The 11,114-nt window shown below is 36.6% G+C and overlaps 1 protein-coding gene across 2 annotated transcripts in view; it reads right to left on the bottom strand.

Annotated features, from left to right (window-relative positions):
* Window positions 1-2,954: 2,954 nt before the first annotated feature.
* Window positions 2,955-11,114, bottom strand: part of TAFA1 (TAFA chemokine like family member 1) — a 584,365-nt gene continuing 576,205 nt past the window's right edge. For both annotated transcript variants that reach the window (XM_037829156.1, XM_037829157.1), the window contains 2 exons: window positions 8,935-9,059; window positions 2,955-3,365 (listed from right to left, as the gene is read on the bottom strand). In XM_037829156.1, coding sequence (XP_037685084.1) covers window positions 3,348-3,365; window positions 8,935-9,059 — 143 coding nt within the window. In that variant the 3' untranslated portion in view covers window positions 2,955-3,347. The remainder of the gene's footprint in view (window positions 3,366-8,934; window positions 9,060-11,114) is intronic.

Below are 11,114 nucleotides of genomic sequence, written 5' to 3'. Positions count from 1 at the left end.
GCTATTTAACCTTCTAGGAAGGCATGCATATCCCATGCAGGTGAGGAATGTGGTAGATCTCCTCAGATGAACAATTTTTATGTCCTCCATAACTTAGTTTATCAGTGACAATAGTAAGGTGGCATAATATTCTGCACTATAAAATCACTATATTGCATTGTGAAAGTTACACTCAAGTTGATTGAGAAAGATGTTGAATTGCATGTTGGTGGAAACATTCTTCACCATTCTATAATGGAAAAAGGCCAAGTAGTAAACCTCTCAACGTGCTCTCCGAGTCCATGAATAGATAATCTAATCACACGAAAATGTCCACAAATGAATTTAACTGACTCTGAAAATCTCTGTCTTATGAAATAAGCTGTATTTCCCCCTTTACCAAGAAATGGGCTCCAGACAGAGTTTTTTGCCTTTGCTCTAATAACATATCATAATTCACCATCCTTGATGCACAAGCTCAAAATCAATATTAGTCATACCACACTGAGCTCTTTATTACCAGAAATATGTGATATAAGTTTTTACATCAAAAATGTGCAGAATCAATAGGCAGATGGTAGCTACTGAATTCCCTAGACTGGCACAGTTAAATTTAAACACAACTTGATGATTCACACATTTGAGTAAGGGACTTGGATAAATCCAAATTGAGTTTGACGACATTTACAAATATTTGCACTGTCTTATTGGATCATGCGAAGTCTTTTTTTCCCCTTTCTCCAGGTCTTTCCAAGGGAAGCTATTACATGAACTGACCAGTGGGAAATGAAATAACAGACGTGGGCATCTAGACTAGCTCTTTCATAGAATCAGAGGCTCTGGGTACAGAACAGGAAACACTGTGAGCTCCACATATTGTAAATTACAAAAAGCTTCGGCATGGGTGAGATCTTACAAAAAAGAATCATCTTTTTTTCTCATTGATTTTCTTTCAGAACCAAGATTATTAAAATGGTGTTCCAGAGAACCCTAATCTCATAAAAACAAAAAGGGGCCACATGGTCAAGAAAGTTTGGACAGTAATAATGCTCATGGCATTTTTAATGGAATTAGTTCATATCACTTTAGGAATGTTAGGTAATTTTATGTAAAAATCCAGAATTTTGGTTCTCTTGAAAAATTGAAGATATGACAATGTGATCTTTGTATTCTAATTTAGAAATATTCTGCAGTAGTTTTCCATTAGACAGGGTCTGTACTCCATTAACCAGACATTTTACTCCCTCTCCCCTTATTTTTCTTCTTGAAGATGCACGGTGCCTTTTGGCATAAAACTTGGAGATTCCCTCAGTAAATATTTCTGCTTTATTTTGTCTATTTTTTTCCCTAATAGAATTGATTATAGATTTTTTTTCCTCCACATTTTGGTAAGTACCATTCTGGATAATTCTGTCGGTTTGTGATTTCAGGGTTTACTCCAAAGTTTACAGTTGAAAGGTGATTCCTAATATATTAGTTGGTACATGGATCTGGATGCTAAACTAAAGAGATTCTGATTTGCTGGTATGAATTGTTTGCTACTTTTTTGGAAAATATTTGTGAATGTATTTAGGAAGCCTGGATTTTACAATAAGGATTTGATTTCCACCTCTGGATATTTTTATAGGCCTTCAGGATGCAACCCTTCTAGTTAGAGTGCTTACACATTCAATCAGACTTCAGGCTACGCTGGTAGATATAAAGGAGCCTCTGGATTTTACCTGAGGTTTAGCATTCAAAAGTCCAGACCAGGGTCCCACTTGTGCTGCTGATCTAAAAGGAATTTCTACAATACCCATTCTAGAGAAAAGGCTTCAGGGAAAAACATCAATACAAGCAACATGATAGGAAAAGTATTAGGAATATATAGCACTATTTTGCTATCCCCAGAAACATTAGGACCTAAATAGATGTTTCATTCTTGTAGACATCATCCAAGTAGTTCTCAAAAAGGAAAGATGGGCAATAATGTATTTTGGTGGTGGTGGTGGTTTGAACCCCACATGTATCATCCAAGTGACCACTATGGAAACCCAATAATGGGATTTAACATTTCACATTTCATCTTACTGACTCAGGACACTGCAGCTATGGTAATAAATTTCTGGTTTTCAAAATATTAGGGCTGGAAATAGTGGCCATGGAGGAAGCAAAGGCTTTGTGGAAGAAGTGCTGGCTGACTCCAAGTCTCTAAGCTGGGTGTCCTCTGGATTTGGTTAAAGCCGATGTAATAAAAATAAATGACAAATGAAGAGGACAAGTGGGTTTAAAAAGAAGTTATTTACCACTTTAATAGGGCTGTCCAACATTTGGTCACATAGATCGTTTTGAAACCTAATTCCTTTCATAGCCTTCCTATCTCATCAGAAGAGATCTGAATACTCTTGGAAAAAGTAAATCAAACATAGAAAGAGGTGCCATGGCAAGACTTCTTGCTATAGCACTATGCATTAAGGATGCCAGACTTAGGATTTAATCAGAGGACATTTCTGCAGTCTAGGACAGCTATACAAAGTCTTAAGACATTGTATTTACAGAACTTATAAATACAAGGACCCATATTGTACCAAAACTCTGCCAGAGTCTTAATTGCTTGGTGGAGCAGCTTCCTCAAGAATCCTTGCTTTCTTTTCTGGGGAAAAGCTATCAGTTCTAAAAATATTTTCCTGGAAGAGGTTAGAATGGTTATCATTATATATAAATTGAATATAAAGTATGGTTATGTAAGCCAAGCTTGCATGCTAATATTGCACAGGGAAGAAAGCAATAAAACGGGATGATGGGCTTCCTTGGGTCATCCAGTAGAAACAGAAGGAAGCTCTTGATTCAGTATCGTCACGATGCCTCAAATTCCAGGAGTCCACCTGTAGCTGGCCTTCCAGTGTGAGTGCCATGATGAATTCCCAAAGGGGCACATCTTGCTTGCAGACAGAAAAAAAAAAAAATGACCAAAAAAAACCAACCCAAAACTCAGAGGTACACCAGCCGCCTCAAACTGTGGTACTGTTCGTTTCTTGAAGAGAATATATAATATTTCAAAATATTATATATACATATATTTAAAATGGTACAAAGTAACTATAGATCCAAATTAGAAGACAGTTGATCATTCTTCATACTCCCAAAAAATTCCACTGAGGAAACCTTTATTTTAAATCCACTTTCCATGGTGTTGCCAAAAACTCCAAGTCTTCTCACTAAAGGATATTTCATTACACACAGTAAAAGCACTGTGATTATCTGGTAATCAATCAAAGTACAAATAAGAGATCCATTTGGCCTGTAAATGTCTAAGATGTTTCAAATTCTTAAAATGTAGTATTTTCCGCAGGGTTGGTTTCCCTTCACTACTACAACAGATGCTTCTATTAGGTTCTTGGGTGAATCTGAAACCAAAGAAAGAAAGAAATTTCAGACAGAAAAGTACAAAATGAAGGCACCAAGAAACACAAGTAGGCAGGAAATGAGGACATCTTGAATTTTTAGGATTTTGCTTCTTTCAGGTGATCTGAACTAAAAAAAAAAAGGTTTGGAGTAGTTGTTCTCAAATTGTAAGCAAAGCATATTGACAGGCCACCGTATTTTAATAAACGCATTAAGTTAATTTTGCCACCACTGAGGAGATAGACTCTTGGAGCAATGTCTTTTCAGGATTGGCTTCATGGGTGTGTGACAGGTGCAGCTGCACAGGGTCCCATGCTCAGAAGGACCCCACACTTGGTTTAATGGTCTGCTGTTGCCATCTTGAAATTCTCATTAATTTTTGAAAAAGGGTTTCCACATTTTCATTTTGCAGTAGGTCCTGTAAATTAGGTAGCTAGTCCTGAGCCTATCTAATGAGGATTTGATTGAGTAGGTCATTCCATGGCCTTGTCAAGTTGGGTACAACTTGTTGGATGATGTAAGAAGAGTACCATAAGGTAAAGTCACTGCCAAGGTGAGACTATACATCTTTAGGAACACGGGAGACCTTTCAAGGTGAGGAACTATTCTACTCAAACAATAAGACAGTGTTCAAGGGTGATCAAAAGCATAATGCTACAACTGTAGATGCAACTTAATCTATTTGAACATGCTCTGAAGTCTAGTATACAATGGGATGCCATGCACATAGAACCACAGGTTTAGAGCATAAATTGCAATTTTAATAGAGTTGAGGTCTCTACACCAGAATTCTAGGAAATAAGGCATTTTTCTTCATCATCTCTTAAATCTTCTTTACAGTCTTGGAAATTGAGTTTCCTGCATCCAGGATTGGGAGTCCATTTAAAGCATCCAGGGTTAGGCAGGAACAAAAAGAAAAGTTTGCATTTGAAAGTTGTTTGGTCTGGGCAGAATGAATAAGAAATCTCCACACATTTTCTAATCCTCTCCTTGGAAATAACAGGTCCTTCCAAACCTTGGTTTCCTACATCCAGTGGACTTTGTATTGCCTTAAATTTCACTGACTTCTTTTTCACCAAAAGGAGGGAGAAAGAGACATGTAAAAAATAGAATTGCAATTGCCTTTCTCTTATCTTCACAGGGACAACCCCCACCACAACTCCACTGAAGATAGGGACTGTGTCAGTCTACCGTCATATCCCCAAGACACTTACTTTAACACCCTAGCTTTATATAGCAGAGGCTTAAAAAATGTACTGGATAAAGAAATGAATGAGTTTGCCTGGGCAAAGGGGCAACTGTCATAGCATAAATTGGTTTATTCTTCTTTCCTATAATCACCAAATCTCTCTTTTTAAAAAAGGCATTCCATGCAAAAGTAGGACTGGGTGCAAAGCTCCCCAAACATTTCAGATCTGGTGGAATTTGAGGTGAAGGAGCAGCCAGAATACGTTGAAGCTGTTACTTTGCCATTTCAGTAATATAAAATACCAGGGTGATTAGAATGGCCGGCTATATGCTGAATCAGAGGCACCAACAGGAAGACAGGCCAAGAAGACTGTGGGTAAGTGATTGTGGTGGATTTATGTGGGCCAGTCACATAAAACTCCCATTTTACAAATCGGCTATAGGAGTTTGGAGTGCAATCTGAGGCCTGCTAAGTTGCCCTTTTAGGGAGTGAAACTTGGCTTTCTGAACATTATACACTGACTGTGATTTTCTCACAAGTCTGAGAAACATATTGGTTTGAAGGAAATCCAAACTTGTTTGACATTTCCCAAGGTGTTATACAAGATTATGTTCTGTTATGTTTATCTGCTAATTTTTCCTTTCAATTGACTTTGTTTTTCTCCTTGTTTCATCCCCATTAGTTTTCTCTTCCCCAAACAAACCATGTTATTATTTTAGCTGCGAATCATTACAATATTATCAAACAACTTATTTCCTCTAAGGGGAACTCTGTCTTTCTATATTAAGCCATTGTTCCTGAATACACAGGGAATTGATTTGTTCCTGAATACATGGGATATAGCCTCCCCAACTTCCAAACTTACATTTTTGATACATAAGTTTAAAGAAAAGAAATAAACTAATTGGTATATAAAAACATGGGAAAAGATCTCTAGTAAATATTTAGGTTGGTTAGTCCTGATATTAATCACCAATAAAGCAATTCAATGAAACAATTCAAGCAATTTAAATACACAATTCAAGCAATGATCAGGCAGGGACAGGGTTAAAATTTGGCCATGAAATTTCACCTAGATGTACCAGTCTTCTCTGCAGGAGGCTGTGGGCCAGCTTTATTCTACTCCAGGCTGGATCTGGGAAAACCTCTTAAGGGTGACCACTTCCTTCTTTAGGATGGTACCCAGGAGTTTTCCTCCCTTCCTAGGATTTATTTCTTCCAAATCTCCTGAAAGGAAAATCTGTGGCTAATTCCACCAATTCTTTCCCCTCTCCTTCTGTAGGTTACATTGTCACCCAGATCCAATTTTCCCAAGATATTCCTTTAGATTGTGGCCTGTTACCAAAGCTACCCCACATTTTAGAATATCTGGTTGTTCAGAGGAAACACTGAATTTCTAAGCTCCATCCTCCTTAAAAAATGAACACCATAGAAATTTAAATTAGAACACACTTTGAAGTATCTTTTTTAAAAATCTACATTTCAAAGACTTCTGAGAATTACGGCTTATGATAAGTTTTTGGAAAGTAACCCATACAATAGTGAAGGGTTTGAAAAATCTTTTTTTTCTTTTTTTTTCTTTTTAACATAGGGAAGGAAACTTTTGGTTTCCACTAACAACCGGGATGTGTTTCTTCAGCATTTTTTTTTAATTTTCATTTTCTGTGAGTGTGGTTTTGGAATCAATCTTACTCATCAGAACAGAAGAGGTGCCTCTCTTTATTTTTAATTGCACTTCAATAAGAAGAACTTGAAGAATTTTTTTTTAATCCTAAAGATTACCTCTCTTACATAAGAACAGAACAATGAAAACATATGGTTCATAATTAAAGTACATCTGTCAATTAAACTATTTTAAAAGTTAAATTGTCAGAGTCAATATTTGAAATATGTAGGCATACCTGTGCTCTGATGAGGAAAATATATTGGAAATATTCAAGGAAAATGAATAATAATTATTATCAATAACAAATTATTAAATAAACTAACATTTAAATAAACGATTAAAATTAATAATGATTTCAGAGCATGATCTAAGGAGTAGTATTGGCAGGTCACTACAGGATGGGTGGCTGCTAGTATGTCTCATCTGGACTTAACTGGTGCCTTTCAATTTAAAAGTGCTTCTTTCATTGTGAATTTCTTGAGGAAGGGGAACATGGGGACACAAAGTATGTAAGTAGTAGTGTTTGAGTCCTCTCAAGGTTTAAAATGCACGGTTTTTACCTGTATCTTTCCTTCTCTGAAGATAGACTTGTGAATTCTTAGTTGACTTATGTGCAGCTCACATGGCTGTAGAGCATCTTATTTTCTTGCTTGAAATGGATGCACTTGTCAGAACAGGCACATCCTCTGCTTTTCAAACCGGCTACCACGACTATTCATGTTCCTTGAACACTCAGCTGTCTGGGTTGATTTCAGCCCACCCAAGGCGCTAGCAAACAGGGTGCTCCAGCCTCCAGTACTGTGATCAGATTCACTGCACAATACTTCTCTGATGCCAGAAAATGTCTGGGGTGCATTTACAACATGCCTGATGGCTTTAAAATATACTCTATTGAGGCCAAATAAAAGCAAGTTACACAAATGTACTGCATTAATACAAGGTGTTAATAATACAATGGTATATGAGAATTCTGTATCTAAGCATAATTTTTCCATAAACCTACAATTTGTCTTAAAAAAAACAAAGTTTACCAAAAAATAGTGTTAAGTACTTCTTTCTTTCTTTTCTTTTTCTTTTTATATTCTGTCTTCCTAAGAGTATCCTAGTTGGTACTCTTGGAATTTCACATATTTAAAATGTGAAACAATTTGATATGTCATTTTGTTGTTTTTCTTTACTTAGAGCTTCGGGTCTGGAGCAGGGCTCACCTTCAATAAAGGTGATCAATTAACAGTTGGAAAAGGAATTTGAGACTTGGCAGAAAATATATCAGCAATGAGTTTCAAACAATTGTGATGACTGGATTCCAGTCGTACCAGCCTTAACTCAGAGTAGCTTAAACAAACTAACTTGTAAGGGCATCTTCAAATTATTAGGTAAAATAATTTTCAAGCAAAATGCAATGAAGAGAAACCTGACGTCCATGCTCCACCAGCTAATTAAAATGGTTCCTGTGGGTAAATGGCATGAACAGAGCTCATTTCTGAATACTGTCTTCTGGAGGCGGTTCATTGAAATGAAATACAATAATCCATACTGAGCCTCTTGTGAGTATGCAGATGCATGTTAACAAGCTGAGGTGGTTCAGAGGGCTCAGAAATTCCTCCTGGCTACAGCTCAGGGAGGTATGGCTATTTATTGATTTGTGTGGTCAATGCAGGCAACCGAATTTGACAGACAAATCTCCTCTGCTTATTTTATATATTAAAAAAAAATGTTTTTAAAGTATCATGTGTCATTATGCTTGTTTCCTGCATCACAAAACTGTTGGAACTAATTTTATTTACTGTAAAGATAATACTGAGAAGAAGAATCAAGTTAAGACCTATAAGACAGAGGTTGGAATCTGAGATATCCTTTTAAATTAGAGTCACCCTTTTGGTAGAGTAAAATTCCACATATTGGAATTTATAGCTGGTAGAGTTTGCTTTATAAAGTTCCTAATAGATTAAAACACACACCCATACATATCAGGGTTAATGTTCATGTGGTACACACACATACATACAACCATACTGGTTGTTAGGCTAGTAACTCACTTTTGTTACTGTTTTAAATACCCAGTGATCTTCCCCTTTCAGGACGCTGAGCCCTCTCCGTAATCCAGCATCTACAGGGTGAATGGCTGATCTTGCTGGACCTCTCTACTCTGCTCCAGTATCACGGTCCCAATTCTGAGTGGTTGGTTAGTCTCACACTATAGTTTGTGATATGTTTGGAAGATCACTTCATTTAATCAGAGAAATCAAGGAATGAGTATTCACTTCATAAAAACCATTCCCTAAAAGATCATTAAATAATTCTTTTTAAAAACCTTTAGAAAAATGGCTATACTTAAATGCAGAACTTTTTGGCAAACCATCTGGATGAATTAGACAAGAACCTTATTTTATCATCTATTCTGAGCATAGTAGATGTTGGCTGAATTATCCGAATAATTGCCTCATTGCACCTCTTTCCTGTGGCTATGGTGCTCTAGCTTTATTTATGAGTCAGTAACAGAAACACTCAACTGCTCAGTGTTGGAAAAGTCAAGTTCAATTGCTAACCTCTTGTTGATGGATGGACACTGATCTGCATAGTTAAGAATGTCTGCTGTCAGGGAGATGGCTTCCTGCTCTCCCAGACAAAGCTTCCCTGGTTACTGTTTGTACAACACAAAAGCATGTAGCACAGTTTGTAAAATGCACTATATATATAAAATAAATGAACTTACTCTTGTGGTCTTAATTTTATTGCCAGTAGCGCACATCCATCCGGAATTATCAGGTAGTGTCTTACATTCTTCTCCCTCTAGGCAAGGCTCCATTTCACACCACCATTTCCCAATCACTATGGAGGCTGTGCAAAAACAGGAAACAACTGTGTTTGCAATTCATCCAAACAACCTGGGCACTGGGGCTTTGTCCCTCTGCAAATAATAACGCTTTTTTTTTTTTAAATGAATCTCATGGGAGTTGAACACAAATGCAAAACAGCAAGCATGACATTTATTGAGCTTTATTCTACCTGACCACTACAAGCTACTGCCTCCTTTGAACTATGAATTTAAGATTAAGCAGCTCTGGGCTTTAAATTTGGTTTCTGAATCTGATTATCTGCATAGCCGTAGCCTAATTACTTCACCTCTATTTTTCTCATTCCTTAGAGACAACAATATTTATCTTACATGTGATAATTAACTTGTGTGACAATGGTACATTGTAGGGACTCAAGTATTTGGTTTCATCTCGGCAAGGTATTTTAAATATGTCCTTATTATAGTACTATTTGGTATAACATTTTCTTCTAGTGGAAGAAACCAGATTCGCACAAGAATCATCTCAGCTGCTAGCTGGGAGCTGAGGGGCTGGGGATGTACTGTAGACAAACATACAACCTGATTTCCCTGAGGGTTACTACCGCACGATGACTTTTTCCTGTACCAACAACTTTTCATGAATTCATATTCATTCCACTTTATTTTTCTTCCTCTGGATTCTAAAATCATTGGTTCAAGGAAGGAGTCATTGGTCCTAGTCAAGAGTTCTATTTGTTTATTTTCTCCTAATGAAGAGCTTCATTAATTCATGCTTGGAGTGTTAATACTTTTTGGAGCAAACTCTTTAACCTTCCATGACTGGCTAAGAAACTCTACTAAAAAATAAGATCTTAATTTATAAATCTCACAATTCAAATTTAATTATATAACCTGGTTTCATAAAGCAGCATCTTGTCCAACATCGCATTGTACTCTAAAACCATATGGAATGGGAGATTTACTTTTTGGACCCCAAGGAAATTTTGTGTTCATTTTCATAGACCATGCACCTTGTGCTACTTTGTTTCAGTGACGGGAACAAAAGGGCTAAATGCTCTTCAGAAAGGCCTGTTTATTCACCCAGTATTAATGGCCCTGTGTCTACGGCCTTTGAGAATTCCAAAGGCCTATTTCTCAGGTCTTAAGACCTAAGAAAAAAATACATCAACAAAAAGTACAAAAGAAGTTGCAAAATAAAAACCAAGAATAATAATAAAAGAAAATATTTGCTGTCAAAAGTTAATTTTATATGGCCTATGTTTCCTTTAAATATGTTTTATATGATGTGGATGGAATTTTCAAAAGTTGAGGCTTTGCTTAAACAGCCCTACTTTTTTTGGGGTGAGATCAAGGAGTATCATAATTGGAAGCCAGCAATGAATTTAGTGTGTATTTATAGAACAAATTGTTTTGATAATGAGATTTTATAAACCAGTGACTAGATTCACTCAATACAAATAAAGGAGGTCTTCATCTTCCTTAATATCCTGAGTGAAAAATTATTTCTGCACAAGCATCAGTAATTCTGTAGCTCCTCAAAGCATTGGTGCTTCACAAAACCACCTGGGCTTCTCCATTCAAAATCTTCCAAATGTCTCCAGTGTTCCTTTTGTGATACTTTCCAACTGGCTGTTTTTATAGTGGACCAGGAGTCTAGTTATTTAAATACCCACCCTATTCTCCCCACCCACCTCCACCATGTCCCAAAGATGAATCTCCACCAAGATGCTTAATTCTCACAAGACCCATAAACCAAAAACATCTGTAATCTCACAGAGGATTAATATTAAAATGGAATAGAGTGAACTCTGCAGCAAAATAGGAACACATTGAAATACTCTGTCACTATTCACTAGAGGGATTAGATTGCTAACTCCAAAGCAGAATGGTTTGAACATCTGGACATCTGCATTTAGTCTTTCCTTCTTCTACACTTTCCTTATTTCACGCTTTCCCTCCTTTAGAGTTTAGGGTTCCTCAATATTAACTTTGAGTAAAAATTACTGTGCAGGATTTTCTGTGTGAAATCATGTATACTCTATTATAGAGTATACTTAAGGAATTTTCAAATGTAACTTTTTTAAAATTTTTGAAAC

Source organism: Choloepus didactylus, chromosome 1 (assembly GCF_015220235.1).
Source record: "Choloepus didactylus isolate mChoDid1 chromosome 1, mChoDid1.pri, whole genome shotgun sequence".
Taxonomy (NCBI): Eukaryota; Metazoa; Chordata; class Mammalia; order Pilosa; family Megalonychidae; genus Choloepus; species Choloepus didactylus.
Note: the sequence above shows the minus strand (reverse complement) of the source record. Positions and strands in the feature narration are given on the sequence as shown.